The sequence below is a fragment of the Corticium candelabrum genome, chromosome 11 (genome assembly GCF_963422355.1).
Source record: "Corticium candelabrum chromosome 11, ooCorCand1.1, whole genome shotgun sequence".
Taxonomy (NCBI): Eukaryota; Metazoa; Porifera; class Homoscleromorpha; order Homosclerophorida; family Plakinidae; genus Corticium; species Corticium candelabrum.
The window spans coordinates 575,908-592,177 of NC_085095.1; the positions used below are offsets into that span (position 1 = coordinate 575,908).

The 16,270-nt window shown below is 41.2% G+C and overlaps 4 protein-coding genes across 5 annotated transcripts; 3 read left to right on the forward strand and 1 right to left on the reverse strand.

The window, feature by feature from the left end:
• The first annotated feature begins 18 nt into the window (after positions 1-18).
• On the forward strand, positions 19-8,671 carry LOC134186706 (protein LTO1 homolog). The gene is made up of 5 exons (XM_062654734.1): positions 19-104; positions 212-317; positions 8,229-8,299; positions 8,354-8,468; positions 8,534-8,671. The coding sequence occupies exons 1-5, from the start codon at positions 46-48 to the stop codon at positions 8,597-8,599; spliced, it is 417 nt and encodes a 138-aa protein (XP_062510718.1). The 5' UTR covers positions 19-45; the 3' UTR covers positions 8,600-8,671.
• Positions 8,364-11,865, reverse strand: LOC134186704 (transmembrane 6 superfamily member 1-like). 2 transcript variants are annotated; one of them, XM_062654731.1, is made up of 8 exons: positions 11,151-11,865; positions 10,991-11,088; positions 10,818-10,921; positions 10,070-10,152; positions 9,809-10,017; positions 9,071-9,163; positions 8,877-8,996; positions 8,364-8,813 (listed from the first exon to the last, which is right to left on the reverse strand). In XM_062654731.1, exons 1-8 carry the CDS (start codon positions 11,371-11,373, stop codon positions 8,628-8,630), a joined length of 1,116 nt encoding a protein of 371 aa, XP_062510715.1. In that variant the 5' UTR covers positions 11,374-11,865; the 3' UTR covers positions 8,364-8,627. The 2 variants fall into 2 exon arrangements, with proteins under 2 accessions (XP_062510715.1, XP_062510716.1); XM_062654732.1 differs by lacking the exon at positions 10,818-10,921 and having other exon boundaries at positions 10,991-11,865.
• Positions 11,866-11,990: 125 nt separating this feature from the next.
• Positions 11,991-13,312, forward strand: LOC134186705 (gremlin-1-like). The gene has a single exon (XM_062654733.1). It carries the CDS (start codon positions 12,278-12,280, stop codon positions 12,896-12,898), a length of 621 nt encoding a protein of 206 aa, XP_062510717.1. The 5' UTR covers positions 11,991-12,277; the 3' UTR covers positions 12,899-13,312.
• Positions 13,313-14,589: 1,277 nt separating this feature from the next.
• LOC134186977 (uncharacterized) lies at positions 14,590-15,517 on the forward strand. Its single transcript, XM_062655083.1, has one exon. The coding sequence runs from the start codon at positions 14,605-14,607 to the stop codon at positions 15,223-15,225; it is 621 nt and encodes a 206-aa protein (XP_062511067.1). The 5' UTR covers positions 14,590-14,604; the 3' UTR covers positions 15,226-15,517.
• The last annotated feature ends 753 nt before the right edge of the window (positions 15,518-16,270 follow it).

The following is a 16,270-nucleotide window of genomic DNA, read 5'->3' on the forward strand; positions in this document are numbered from 1 at the left end:
TCCCGTATAGGACTGGAGTGTAATCCGGGACAACTAATAGGAGAAATGCAAGACGCCGACGTGGTAGATGCGTGCTTTGACAATATTTTTCTGTCTGAAGATAGGTATACTATTGCAAAGAATTACTTAAGTAATAATTGTACATGTGCTAGTGATATCTATAGATGTTGGTTTGTCTACTCGCTCTGCTAATATGAACTTTGATTTACAGAGAGAGAGACAGAAGCTATAGAGAAGGATTAGCGGAAGGTCAAGCTCTGGGACTCGTTGAAGGACGGAGATTGGGATTGGAAAAAGGAAAAGAAATTGGAGGAGAAGTCAGTGCTACGTTGTCTCTGCTAGAAACCGATTGCGAAACTAAACCGTTCGTGAATATATTAATGGTCTAGACCGTTTGCGAATTCGCATTTGGTTAGACCGTTTCCGAATCGGTTAGACCATATAATGCAGACCGTTCTCAAATGGTCTAGACCGTTCGCGAATGGTAAACCGTTTGAGAATGGTTTAGGCGGTTTGCGGAATATTTCAGATATTGGGGACACCAATGATTTTGGCTGTTGTAAATGGTTTTCTATTCATTTGGTTTACAAAAATATTTTTGTAGCTTTGCTTGTTTATTATTATAGACAACAGCTTTCGCACCTGTTTAATTCTCAAAGATTTAGACTTTTGCCAAGTGCACCATACCTGGATCGATCCGTGCCTGAGAGTTGTCTCTTGTATGGAGGAGAAGTTCATAATTCCTTCTATTAAAGAGAGGTGATCCATGTGGACACCAGTGGAGAAGACATAGTTGAAACCAAACCAAGCTGGCTACCTCATTTGCAACTTCCACGTAACGCCGAACACTGATTGTTGAGTGGAGACTGGATGCAGGACATGCACATTTTTGCAGCAGAACAGCTGCTGAAAAAGCAATTTGAAAACATTGGAGAATTGAATTCGCCTTTATCGGCACCTCAGGCAGTGGATTTGAGCCAGCTAGTGTAGGTGCAATACAAATTCATTATAACGAGTCCCTACATTGGGTAGCAACAACGGCAGGAATACTAGGAAATATCGTATACCTTTATGACAGTTTAGCAACAAGTTGAATAGTCCTGCCTCTTCGTTGCCAGATCTCTGATCTGTATAGTGTACTTGCCAAAGATGATGGAGATATTAGAGTGACTATCAAACCATTAACAACAAAGGCTAGGTCAAGGAAACTGTGGCCTATTTGCAAGTGCTTGTGCAACTGCCGTTGCCTACGGTTTGGAGCCTTTGGCTCTCACATTCTGTGAGAGATCTATGCGAAAGCATTTGCATAGGTGTCTAGAGTCAGGAAAAATGACTCCTTTTCCGGAAGAGCATCGTCTCGTATCTAGGAGAACAGCAGTGGTGACAATTAGAATTAGCATTCACTGCCAGTGTTATTTGTACCAATCTGGTAAGGAAATGGTGCAATATGAGATGTGTTCCAACTGGTTCCACCTGGCTTGCCTTTATTCGTCTAAAGAAAGCGAGGTAATCAAGCGACAACCAAGATGGTATTGCAAAGACTGTCAGGATAGAGACTTATAAATTAAGCTTTGCTAAGTTTTCTTGAAAGTCTAAAATGGTATTCCTGCTAAGTTAGATTGACATAGCTTGTTTGGAAACGTACGGTGTTATTTATGTGATGCTGTAGCTGTTTGTTGCTAGATGCTGTCGCATTTTCTTTTTGGCACTCGTGTTTGACGCTCTTGTTTTCAGTTGAGTTAATAGTTGTTAAGTTTAATAAACTACTTGTAGCACAGCCTAGCCTAGCCTCTACTGAGCAAATTAGGTAATCTCTAGGCTGGATGCCTTGCATACGCTGATTAGCACTTCTATCGCCCACACGGTATGGCATGCAGAGAATGCTGGATACCTACTCCATATTTGCCGAGGAAAATGGTCTTGTTTTCAACTGTAGGAAAATATATGTACAGTTTTTGTTAAAAGACATTTGTCATTGGTAGATCCGAAACTGACATTGAATGAAGTGTTGCCGTTCGAAGCGTCTATATAAATTACTAGGGAAATAATAATGAATTCATTCCGGCAATGTCTGGTCTCTGTGGAAGCAAGGGTCAGAATATTCTTTGGTGGAATTAATACAGTTTTGGACGTATCTACTGTGGCGGTGTGCTTCAATCAGATACACCAAGAATCCAATCAAAAACTCAGGTGACATAGCTTGACATTCTATTGTGGATGCGAGTTCAATCTGGGCTAGGAGGGTGGTATTTCAGAATCTTTTCCTTGTGTTTCTGTGTCAAGTTTGAATCAAAGGGAGCACTGAACCATGTTTTATGTTCCGAATGCAGTTTGAAGTGGTCTAGCAAAGATGATAGAACAAGACTAGTACTTTTGTAATGTGACGCGTACACTCAAGCAAGACTCGAACATCCCGACACAATATGAGGAACTGTTTCTGTGGGCTACCTGACGCACGCAGATGCTTTGTATAGAAATGGGCAATTTGTGCAGAATGATAGTCAAATGCAGGTTATGATAGTTGCATTTTCCTATATCGCCCGATATAGTGCGTTATAAATTAAAGTAGTCAAATTGATCAGACGATTGGGCAAAGATTTCATGGTATATATAAATGAAATATTCTGCATTCAATTGCTAGTTTATGGGGCTACCTGACGCATGCAGATGCTCTGTATAGACATGGGCAATTTGTGCAGAAAATGATGGTCAAAAGTAGGTTATGTATAGTAGTTTTGCCTGATATAGTGCGTTGCAAAGTAGTCAACTTGATCAAACGATTGGGCAAAGATTTCATGGCATATATAAAGCAAATATTCTGCATTCAATTGCTAGTTTAGAGTGCTACCTGATGCATGCAAATATTTTGTATAGACATGGACAATTCGTGCAGAAAATGATAGTCAAATGTAGGTTAATTAAGTTAGTTACATTTTCCTATATAGCTCGATATAGTGCGTCAGAATGTATTCAAATTGATCAGATGATTGGGCAAAGATTTCATGGTATATGTAAAAGAAATATACTGCATTTGAGTGCTAGTATAGCGCTACCTGACGCATGCAGCTGCTTTATATAGACATGGGCAATTCGTGCAGAAAATGATATTCGAATGTAGGTTAAGTTAATTGCATTTTCCTATATTGCCCGATACAGTGCGTTAAAAAGTAGTCAAATTGATCAGACGATTGTGCAAAGATTGCATGGTATATGTAAAGGAAATAGTCTGCATTCTATTGCATTTTCTGCAAACTGTAGGATTTTGATTTCCATGAATTTACAATGCAGTGTGAGATCTAGTGGCTATCTAGGTCTTGTAAAGCTATTATAAACCTTCTGATTCTGCCTTTAATGTGTTGGACAACAGCCATTTGACCAGTCAGTGTCAATCATGTTGTCATTGGCTCTGGAGACAATTGTTACATAATAATGAGATTGCAGACTCTTCTTCATTTGCTCCTCCATCAGCAATTGTTGTTGTTGAGTTATATGATACTTGATAAACTTTTGGCATCAGTGGCATCTTCATCAAATTTTTTGTAATTTTTTTGACTGATGCTACTTTGACATTTGCAGTTTAACAATATTAGCTATTGTTGTGTATTAACACTTTAAGGGTGCTAACCAATTTGCAAATGGTCTAGGAATTGGTTTAGATCCTCAATCGGGTTATCTAGTGTTTGCATATGGTCTAACCGATTCGGAAATGGTCTAACCAAATGCGAATTTGCAAACGGTCTAGACCATTTGCGAACGGTTTAGTTTCGCAATCGGTTTATGTCAGCTCTAGACTACACAGCTTAACTAAATACATGGATTTAGTATGTTTATACATGTATATGCTAACAAACTAAGGTTTACGTTACTTTCTGTATTTTTAAATTAATACACAGTTACAGCAATTTATTTAGTAGACATAGTGTAGACATGAGGACAAGTATTAGTAATGGTAATCGAATCAAATTATGATTTGTTGAGTCAGGTTTTTGTACCAAGGTGCATGTCCGTGCTTTTTCGCATTGCAAGAGAACTAGATAAATAGCTTATTTTCTGCTTGTCAAATTAGAGTATTAGTGAGTATCTTTTTATAGCATTAGGTGGTGTTTTTATGCCACTTGTCTGTGTCTTATATGGCAAAACCTACTCATTTTGGACTGTCTATAAAACCACTCCTCTTTTTGCCCAGCCATGTTACGCGCGTGCGTGCACACACACACACACACACACACACACACACACACACACACACACACACACACACATGCACACACACGGCCGGTTGGGTTCCTGTGCACTGCGTAGGAGCTATGGGCCATGCTAAGCAATCTCCTGGAGCTTTGCCAGGTACTCACAGGAGCACTGCCTATGACGTCAATTGTGGTGTGGGCACTCGAAGATCCACCAAGATCCCAGTGGCTGATAGACTTTGTCACAGTCGGGGTCTTTGCTGCCCTCAGTCAATAACCAGGTACACATGTAGTTATTTATATTCTTGAGTCAAGAGAGGCAATTGTGTGTGAGCTTCTTGCCCAAGGAAATTATGCTCTAGCTCGCCATCACTGTGACTTGAACTCGCAACCCTGATGTGTCCTGGATGTAATCACTCTAAATGATTATCTAGCCAATTAAGCTATAGCACACACACACACGCACACACACACACACACACACACACACACACACACACACACACACACATACACACACACACACACACACACACATACACACAGCTATTATTTGCCAATGTGAATTTGGAACTTTTATGAATATAATTTGCAAGTTACCAGCAGTTAATATCCTTTTCTATTATGTACTGGGGCTTCTTTTGGTTAATTAACCAGAAAAGCTTGTATCCACCTGTTAAAATATTTGCAAACCAAGAATATTAATTCAAGTAAGTTGAGCTGTGGTTAAACAAGCATTTATGCTGCACTTTAATTAACAGATTCTGTGCCAAGATTATCAACATTAATTAATGTTCAAAAGACTCTGGTCTCACGTCATTATTGTCAGAGTTGATCTCTGTCGTATTCATGATCTTGCATGCTCAAACAAGCTCGTTGTTGTTTCATTAGGGTGTGGACTAAAACTCTTTAGAGCGGCTCTAAACTGATGCCTTGGCTTATAAGTTTGTATTTGGCTTGTAGGGTGTTTAATTGCATCATGGTTTTTGGATTCGTGAACAGTGTCTTACAAGGCATTATGATGCTTTAATGGATATACACTGTACCACTATATCTGCTTTTAATACCTGACTACTTAGTAACAGCATAGAACACTAACAAAACAGGCAAATCTAGGAAAACCTGGACACTTTGGCTTTGAAAATTTACTCGACATTGTTGTAGATAGCACTCTGTGACAACTGTTATGCTATTGTGTTTGTTGTTGGCAAGTATTCTGTCTCTTCATTATGGAAAGCTTTGAGTATGAGTTAGTCTGCTTAGTCAGAGTTAGCAATGGTGCTCATACGGGCCCGTAGGCTGGATGTTGAGGAGGATACGAACTACTGTCTGTTCCCCATAAATGTGAACTTTGAAAATCTTCCATATCTTCGCTGTTTTTTGGACTTTTGCGCTTTTGATAGAAACAGCTAGGTCTGGTATTTCTGTTTATCAAATTATCTAAGCCCTTCCTACAAAAACGGAAGAAGAATACTTTTGCATATCAAAGACAAACGAGTGGAGCAATTGTTATTATCTAATTATCTTGTAACACAGGATCACAGTTAATAATTTATTTTGGTTGAAGAATATGGGCACCTCTACTTCTACTTTGACACAGGTAGTCGCAGTGAGGCTCAGTAGCTTCTCGCCAGTATTGCTAGGTTAAATTTCGTTGTAGTATCATACCCAGTTTACACGAGCACTTGTAAGCGGGCCAACCCATGCTGGCTTGACTCTACGGTCATGTAAATGTGGGCTGGCTCGGATCGGTATTTCTAGCTGGGCCAGCGCACGCCAGACCAGGCTGGCTTGGGTCAAGTACATAGCATGCTGGAAAACGAACCATGCATGCTTGTTTTAAAAGTAGCGTAGAGCAAGACAGACTCAGTGTCTTATCCAATTGTGAAGCGACGAAGGTGAGCGAGAAGTTGAGGGCTTTTGAACTCCCTTGCTGCAACAGTCGCCTGGTGATAGACCTATGTCTCGTATAAATAGTACGACGTCTCGCATATGTCGTACGCATTTCTCGATATTGTAAAGCCATTAGAGAAAAATGTCAATCTCAAGTAACTAATGCACGTTAATTCATGACACGCATTTGCTCGCTTCTACACGTGTACAGAGTGTGTCGTAACCGCGAGCTGGAATACTGGGCTGGCATGGACTGGCACGGCTCAGCTCGCTATGTGTGCTCGTGTAAACGGGGTATAAGACTCTACCTGATAGTAGACCAGTATTTCGTAAGGCGTTTGATATCATTGAAGCCCATGCAATGGTGAAAGGACTGGGGTGCATTTCTTTTACCTAATCCAGCTAATCCAGATTAGATGGATTAGCTAATCCGTCTAATTCGCGTATCGGCTGGATTAGCTGGATGAGCTGGATTAGTTAATCCATCTAATATGGATTAGCTGGATTAGGTAAAAGAAATGCACCCCTAAGCTATATATACAGAAACAGTGCAGAAACATTGATGAGAGTTTTCTGCCAGTTTACCACCAGTCTGTAACACTAGCAGAAAGAGTGGGGAGTATATGTACGATGATAGTCCAAGTATGCCAAGAATAGTAGAAAGACAGGCACACAGTAGAAACTCTGCTGCAGAGTCGTTTTTGAAGTAGTCAAAAACAATGTGGTTGATTCATTTCTTGACCACATGATTTCAAACTTTGATGATTGCTTGTCTGTTTTACTAGCTAAGTGCAGTACATTCTCTAAACCTGATGTTGTAAGTTTGTGCATAAACGTTTTAAAACTTGTTTACTGTTTAATGTCAATTAAGGTCACGTGACATTAAAATGACGTCTCATAAGTCCGGTTTTTAAAATTTTGAACCCTCACACAGCCTATGGGCATGTCATAGATCATACAATATTACTAGAAGTAAGGAAGAACGTAGAGTTTGGATAGAGGTATGCAACTAGGCAAGAGACTATCCCCTCTTGTATGACGAAATGGATGGATAACCCTAGGACTAGAACTTACATATGAAAATAAAGTGCTGTGGTTTGCCAGCAGCAGCAGCAGCTGATGTTTTCCATACACATGTACACAATGCTTGCATGAACACGAGATTGTCTGAGCACCTGGGCCGTGTTTCCACTAGCTGCACCTTAAACTAGTTTAGCATAAATGGGTTTAAGAACTAAACCAGTTCAAGAAAGCGACCGTTTCCACTAGTAACTTGCACATCCGGGATGTGCAAAACAAACCGTCTAGGAACGCCTTATTTTGAAGTATTGGGCTGCTTTGTCGCCGAGTCAGAGCAACTGTTGGTTTTCACTGATTCAGCATCTGCTAGTAGGAATTTGCATGACGATGACCAAGGACACCGTCTTGTCTCTCTCCGTAGCTACTGATTTCTTTCCTCTAGTTAACAACCCTTACATCTTTTAGGGCAATCCTATCCCAGCAAAATAGTCAATATCATCAAAACGACATTGTGGGAAGCCATCTAAACAAGCGCGCTACTGCCAAGTGACAGTTAAGCCTAAACCACTTTGCTAAACCTACTTTGAAGTGGGTTTAGGAAAGCGGTTTAGGTTTAAAATAGAACTGGTTTAGTGCAGGTGGAAACAAGTGAATTCTTAAACCAGTTTAACTTAAACCACTTGTTAAACCGGTTTAGGCACTAGTGGAAACGCCCCCTGGTCATTTCATGTCTCATATATATGATGTGCTAATGCAATAATACTAATAACAGCACCAAGAGAGTCTGAGGTACATGAGACAGTTCCTTGTACTTGTTTGGTGTTTGCTTTTGTGTTGGTGTCTGATGAGTGTGGTGTCTCAGTCTGGTTGTGTTGGTGTTTGGTGGATATTTTGTGTGTGTTTTGTGTGTGTGCTGTGGGTGTTTGCTGTGGGTGTTTGCTGTGGGTGCTTGGTGTGTGCTACCTGTATGTGTGTTTGGTGTGTGTAGTTTGTGCTTGTTGTGTATTAAGTCTTTTGTGTGTCTTGTGTGTTTGGTCTATGGTGTTTGATGTGTAGATGGTGTTAGATGCTTAATATTTGTTTGGTGTGTGCACATGATAGGCACCTACATGTCTTCTCGTTTAATAGTTAGGATTCTATGCTGGGTTTGGTGAAGTTTTGGTGAAAGTCAGTAAAAGTGAAATTCCTACAAGGGGCAGGCAAGTACCTAACAATTCCATGCCAAATAGCAGTTTGTATCATTTCATCTTTAGAGCTCAGAAATGTCTTGAACAGCTGTTGATCATGATTGCTGAGTTTCCTGTAGACAAACCTACTGATCCAAATTTGCAAGAGAAGATAAAGAAAATTCGAGCAAAATTCAAACAGGTACAGTACACTCGTGTTATCTGTGAGCAAGCACTGATGGCCGACAGTTCTCTATGTCTGAAAAGGTCACGTCACTGTTTAACATCAAACTTGAATATGAGAAAGAAACAGAACCAAAGCTATCATATTGAATTACAGTCGACAAGAGATCTAGTTGTCTCAGTCAGAAGCTTTGGAAGACGAAGGTACAAAGAAGTTTTCATTGGTAAAGCAGCGAAACGCAAAGAGCTGCGGAACAATGGCTAAGCTAATATTAACCAGCCAAAATGTCAATGCACCACCCTCTGGTACTTGTTGACTACCATTTAGGCTGTATAGAGATGATCCAATGTGACTAAACTGAGCCTAGAAAGGGAAATCAGTTACGCTTACATTTGCCACATGTAGTGCAACTGTAATAGTGTACACCTGTGCTGCTGCTCCAGCATGTATCATAGACCAGTCCAGCATCCATGACCTACCATGATTTAGTAGCCCATAAATAGACATGCCATAATAGGGCACAAAATACCAAACATAAGTCAACATCTGTAATAGAAACAGTATACGCAGATTTCAATATGATGGCCATGCGGCAGTGGAAGTTAACGATTACTGTACACCTGCATTCTGGGAAATCCTGATGAATCGGCGATGTAAGGCTCAACTTCAGTGAGATACCATTGACTGATCCAAGTTGGAGAGCCAAGACTGGCCTAGTACAAACACAGAGTTTAATGATGTTATGCTTGCAATATTAGTCAAATGAGTTCAAGTCAAAATGAAATTGTCGTGTATATGTAGTTTGTATCTGGAGTCCATCAGTCTGTCCATGTCACGACCAAGACAACAGTGATGTCTGTATAGTACTGTACTACCTATTACTGTGTACACTGTTGTAACACATGTGGTAGCTTGCTTGGTATTTGTCAACCTTTTTGCAAACCTCAACTAGTGAAATGTTGAATTTGTAATATAGGAAAAGGAATACTAGTATTTGTACTTGTACTTGTATTAGTACTTAAAGTTGTTCATGCATTGTTGGTGTTGAATGCATGCATGCATTTACATAGTCTTCAGTAGTACATAGCCTTTTGCCAAAGATAGGATGTGTCCGTGTAAGTGCAGGGACCGATGAGTCGACTAGCTACAAGCTAAACTGTATGGAGCTTGAGTGCATGTCCAGTTTGTCTGATTTGTTCAGTGTATGCCATGAGTCTCAGGGAAACAACAATTAATTTCAAGTCACTATTTTGACAGAATCGTCTCCATTAGCTAGGCTTTTGTGAGGTATGCGGATGAGTAGATCAAACTGAAAAGAATTAAGTCTAGTGGGTGATAAGATCAACTCTGTCACTTACATAGCCTCTGATGAATGCCACAATGATGGCACCAACAAAGTAGACAATGAACAGCATGTCTAATGGTCGCCTCCAGATTCCTGTCTTGTCTTGTGTTTTAACTATGAAGTGTCGATCCTTTTGAAGTAAGCGGGTGACAAATACAAGTGGTACAATAACATATGCTGTATTGAGAAAATACGATGCTCGTAGGCGAGTACCAATTTCACCTGTCAAAAAACACTCAAGCAGCAAGCAAAGCAAAAGACTGCCTGTTCTTGCCTGATACTGAGCCACAGAGGAGAACAATGAGGCTATTGAATATAGATCCAAACCAATACAGGCCAATATTTCGATATTCATGTCTGTTGGAAGAGAAAATTCATGAATTGTATAGATTCCATCTACATGCTCTATAACTATGTGGATTTAGACAGATGTTGACGTTGCAAGGTTGGGAGTCCAAGGTGAAATGCAAGTGTATAACTGAGGCTCGTCACCTGTCATGTTGCTCTCAAACAAAGCAAAATTGATATGGTAAATGGTACCAAGAATAATGAGCTTAAGTAAGTGACCATTCCAGGGCCTTTTGTAGCTCTCAGAAAATGTGTGGTAGTCGTCAAAACAGTCCCATTGTGTCAGTCTAGACTCTAGATTACAATTGGTACCCTTTTAGATACTTATACCACTGTGCTGTGTTCGAGACTGTACAGCTGTCGAATGCATTTCTGGTGAGAATGAAGACAGTCGTCTTGCCATTAAGGCGACAGCCCAAAGATTCACACTGAAGTTTGCTACAGTAATTATATGGTCGGGAGTAAATTCTGGCAGTTTTCTTAAGTTATTTAGGATTCACTTAGTAACTGAAGTTTTCTCCAAATGATTCTCCAATTTCTCATCTATGCTCAAATGTTTTAAATGAATTTAGTCATTCCTTCTGTGTTTGTGGTTGCTACTACTTGGAAAGTACTTACTGTACCATTTTATATAAATTTGATTTAGTTATAAACAAGAGCAACAGAATCTGTACCGCCTTGCTATCCCATCAATGAGTATCAAATACAAGAGCAGGTGTACAGTTCCATCCCAGTAATTGATCATCATACCATGGGAGGTAGCCAAGTAGGGTTCTCCCTGTTTCAGAAATTATAGAATAATACTAAAACCATTTCATTAATTTTGCTTAAGTACGTGCCATCTCACTTCTTTGAAATAGAATAGCATGGAGTTGCTGATCCAACCATGTAATTCAAGACCGATGCATAGGTCGACAAGAGCAGTATAGCAAAAGAGAGAGAACGCTGTGTACATGTAGAAGAGAAAGTGCAAATTGTTAGTAAAAGACTATGGAAGAAAATCAAACCGTAAAGGAAAGGATCCTTTCTGGCAGGACTGTCGCTTTCCGTTGGAGGAAAAAGGTAGACGAAGAGAACCACAGCAGCTAGGATCGCATTGGAGCCCCAGAAAATTACCCAATGATTCGACATCGATTTCATGGAATTAAACCAATACGTTGTCGGAATACCCAATAACGCAAGTATAAACGTTCGGGAAACAACGGTCAGTCTTCGGAATGCAGACGCCATGTTCTTACCAGCCCACCACAATGCACAGCTCACGTGACCTGTCCTTCTGCTCTGAGCTAAATAAATTTTGTAATTGCTTGGACATATTTGCCACCAGAAGTAGTGCTTATTTGGAAACGGTGTACGAACGCTCCTAGGGCTGTCGGTCTGCTTTCAGTAGCTCTAGAGTAGAGCTCACCGAGTACAGTCTACTAATCATTTTAGATATTGACTAGTATTCTGGGCTGTAGTCTCCTTCTACTGTACAGTCTACCCTGCTTGTACCTCCACCTTTTCCTGCCAACTGCCCAAATATTGTGCAACTACGCTAAACCTTGAGCACACCACGAGATTCCTACACGTCTACGTACGCGTATTACTAGTTTCTAGGCACATATCCGGTCACCACAGTCGGCTGCCCAGTGCTGGTGATGGCTTGTGCGAACAGCAGACAGCTGCCCAATGCCGGTGCCGGCTTGTGCGAATAACAGACAATGTGTATGCGGCAAACAGTTGTTTGGTTGTGATGCAACATGCTCGTGAGTTGTTGCCACCTGTTACTTGCTGCGGTTGTGTATAGCTAATATTTGACGGCAGACGTACGTAACCGGTTGCCGAGGCGTCTGTTCCCACAATTGTCGTCGATTTGGATCCACATTGGTCTAAAGACGTCGCTCTCGTGTGTAACTGTGGTACAGCGGTAATATGTCATCACCGTTGGCGCGTAGAGTAGGCTGTAGCAAAGCACTTTTGGGGTGACGTTTCACCGGAGTGTGCGGCACGTGTTGGTTAACTCTGGCCTCGCCCCCTTGCAGACAAACTGTACTGTTAACTAATTAATCGTTTATAGTAACAACGTGCCAAGTAAACACGTCAAAGGCGGTGCACGTGTCGTTGTGTTGAAGTTGAAGTTGAGTGTGTCGTGATGTGGAGAGCCTTCGTTGTTGGTTTCGTGGCCGTGCTTATGGCTTCTCAATGTGAAGCTGCCGTCAAGATGCCGCAGGACGTGACGTGGAGCTCGGCGAAACACAGAGCCGACGAACCGACGATTTCTTCCAACAAGGGAGAGGCGGGTGGGGGAGTGCAAGGGACGAACCAACAGAAGCATACGACAAGTCCTGAAGCCGAGTCGGCCAATTCCCTCTGGTATTCTAATCAGTCACCGCCAAAAGGAGAACCTGTCGGGGATCTTACAACCAGTCAAGGAGCGTCTAAGCTTCCTCGAGAGCGCTCCAGTTCAAAAGTTCTCTCTACTGACACCCAGTGCGCGCTGCTGAATGACCGCGTACTAATCACGCACGCCGGCTGCAAAACGAAGTATGTTCGAACAACGAAGTGCTATGGCATGTGTGCTTCATACGTCGTTCCAGTTGCGCCACAAAGTCGTAAGACCAAAGGCCATTTGTTTGACCACAAATGCGAGTGCTGTCAGTCAACAGGAAGTAGAAGTACAGAAGTGCGTCTGCTATGTTCTGGTCTAAAACAGGCAAGGAAGAAGGTAACCATCACAAGACCAACAGGATGCAAGTGCAGCACATGTGGGTAATGAACATCGAGCAAACACGTTACCAGCAGCACAGTTTAGACTAATGAATAGGTAACAGTAGTAACAAGAAGTGACAGCACCTGTTTTCATTCTAGGATACTTGCCATATTGTTAGAAGCACAGGTCTCAACTTATTAGAAACTTATTAGATGATATATAGAGTTCTGGCATATCAGTAGACTGTTTGCTTCTGTTAGAAAATTTGAAAGAAATCAGATATTAGAAATCAGAAATCAGAAATCGAACTTGCTCATAAATGTACAACTTGATCTCGTGATGTCATATTGTGTCTGTATAGCTAATGATGCGCTGTAAATAGTTTTTTGGGTAACAGGAAGCATGCCAGAACTGCTACTATAAGGATCCTAGAGAAGAATTTATTGACTTCCTATCTTTGTATAGTCAACAGGTGCGTCATTATTGCCTTTGTACTTATGCAATCCATATTTACAAATATACAAATATAATTAATCTAACCACATGCACTCTAATGAATTAATTAATTGTATCACCTTGCATACATTTAATTTCTTACGTATAAGCACAACGTTCACCTGGACATTAGCAACAACCACAAGCCATAGAACTAGGCATCACTTAGTAGTCAGAAAGACTATGCATACTCACATTCAATCTAGAAATTTGCTGTCACTGTGGAAACAAAGAAACAAAGGCTAGATCAAACAAGTCTCGTTTTTCCAAACCGGCGTAAACGGCAATCAGCCGTAGTACTGGACTAGTTATCTAGGCGGCTGTGGCTTCAGTAAACAATTGAAATTGGAGAATGATGTCAACAATACTAGTGAATGAAAACAATGTCGGTACAAGTGCGCCACATGATACCTTGTGACAGTTGTAACCAGACGGAGATGACATGACGATGCTTGATTGCGTAATACGGTGCAACAAAGAGGTATGAAATTCCCACTACGAGTAACGTCAGTATATTTCATTGCGTCATTTCCTGCGTGCCACTACTAATCTGAGCTCGCCACGTGTTGTAAATACTCGAGCGCTGACATTTCCTGTGATATACAGTTACACTCGACAAACAGTCGACAGACAGTTTGTAGCCAGTCCTAACTAATGTTGGAGATACCTATATGCAGAAATAGACCTAACACATGATACATTTAGTGTATCCGGAGTGAGCCGCATGTACAGCGTGTTTTGTCCTTTCCGTCCGGTTTGAGGTTAGCTTGCAGTTGGCACCTAGTGTATTACGGATTGCACCGTCTGTCCTTCTTGGCGTCTACTCGTCACTCTCCCACTTTTCATATCAATCTGATTCTGCACACTGATTTCAGATTCTGTCCACCACTGTGCCTCTGTGAATTACCGGCATAATGTAGTTCTCTACACTGAAAGACATGAGCGACCTCAACAAAAAAGCGGTCAACCTCAAACACGTTGCACCGGAAATCGGTTATTTAGCGGATATCTACACGGACTGCGGCTTGTGTTGAGAAAAGAGACAACTCGAAGACGCTAAGGAAAGCCCGAGAATTTAGAATTTAGAAGCCCTATTGACTTACTTACTGTTATCTCGTCTCAGTAAGAAGTCGTGACACACGCCGCGGCGCTAATTGAAATTCAGCGTAAACATGTGGGTGTAATTTACACTAACGGGGCCTGCCCAACTGTTGCCAAATTGTGTTCGTAGCGTCTTCAGATGAACCGGCGAAATTCGATCCGGAAGTGACCTAATGCGTCTATTTTCATTGGGTGCTTGCCCCAACACTATAAAATCGCCGTGCCAAACGAGCACAGCAGCAGATCCAGATAAGCAGCGTCGTAAACAAGTGCCTTACCTAATGAATTGGATCAAAGTAATCATTTTGCTGTCGAGCTTGTCCGTCTATGTGAAGGTAGCAGAACCAGCATCATTGGACATCAGACGTTTGACAAAGCGGGATTCAACGGCAATCGACAGCAATTCGACTGCAGGTGCCCAAATGCAGAAGAAGTCGACTTTGCTGGCAAAATATCACGATGGAAAGTGTGCACCAGAAATCTACCGACACACCATCCGTTTTCCCTATGTGCCTCATGGTTGCAGTGCAACAGTTGAAGTAAACATGTGTTACGGCCATTGTCCGAGTTGGACCCAACCGAGTACTACGACTACAGCCGAGAAGCCATCAGTTACAAGACACTGCAGATGCTGCCGTCCAATTAGAGGGAATCCAGTCGAGTTTAGAGTTAATTGTAAACGCAATCGAGCGTACAGACACGGTGGTGGTGCAGTTCCACATGGGCAACACTTGGTCAGAGTGCCAGATGTTGAATCATGCAGATGTAGACCATCTCCTTGTGAATTGTACTGAATACAGTAGAGACAAAGGAAACAAACCTGGATTGTGCCATGGTGGATACTAGGAGTTCTAATTGACAAGGACTACAAATAAACAAACTAGGACATCTACATAGTGAATATAAACAGAATGCTAGCATATCTTCTGTCATGGAGTATAAAATAAGTATGTATAAGCTAGCTGTGGTACTGTGGCCATGTACACAATGAGTATGGTTGACTGCCTGCAGATAGAGTAGCCACAGATGTAAAACTGTGTATTTATTTTGCTATTATTACAAATTTCAGAAGATCTCTACTAGAAATGAGTCTACTTCAGCAAACCACCGTCTAGCGAACCCATTAGTTCAACTTTAATTAAAGACTGTGCAAAGACTAGTAACAGTACTTGCAATATCAATGGCTTTGAATCCCATGCAGTCAGCTGACGGTCATTTTTACTGTGTTGGAATAGAAATGATCACATACTTGTTGTGTAGATAAAACCTAGAAAGGAATACTAGCACTTGCATGACAAGTGTTGCATCTGTTAGTAGAGGTTGTAGGGTTTCCTAAGTGTAATGGGTATGATAGAACTATCCGTAGGAGATGCTCTCTGTGATTGCTATCTGACTAGGGTTCATAGAAATCAAATTAACATCCGAAGCTGCAATTGCAAGATTTCATGCAGTCAGATAGTTTGAAACACAACACTTCACACGTTTAGTGCAGTGGATATTTCAGGAACAACACACATTGACTTAGAAGTGTTCACTGGGGACCAGGCAAGCATAGCATCTGATAAGACATAAATAAGATTGATAAGATCTTCCCGCCCACAGTCAATCAATATGGTACAAGGCACTACAGTAAACATTCTGAGTAATTAATCTGGCACCCTACTGATTATCCCGTTTTGTGGTAAGTCTACTATAATACTAGGTCCTAGAGTAGTAGAGCCATGCAGCTATAGGGTATTACATCATACTGCAAAATGCTGTATTTAGAATTTACAAGCCTTAGAACGTTTCACGTGTCAAGCAGTGCATGGCTTTGTGCCAAAATATTACTGTTAAGGA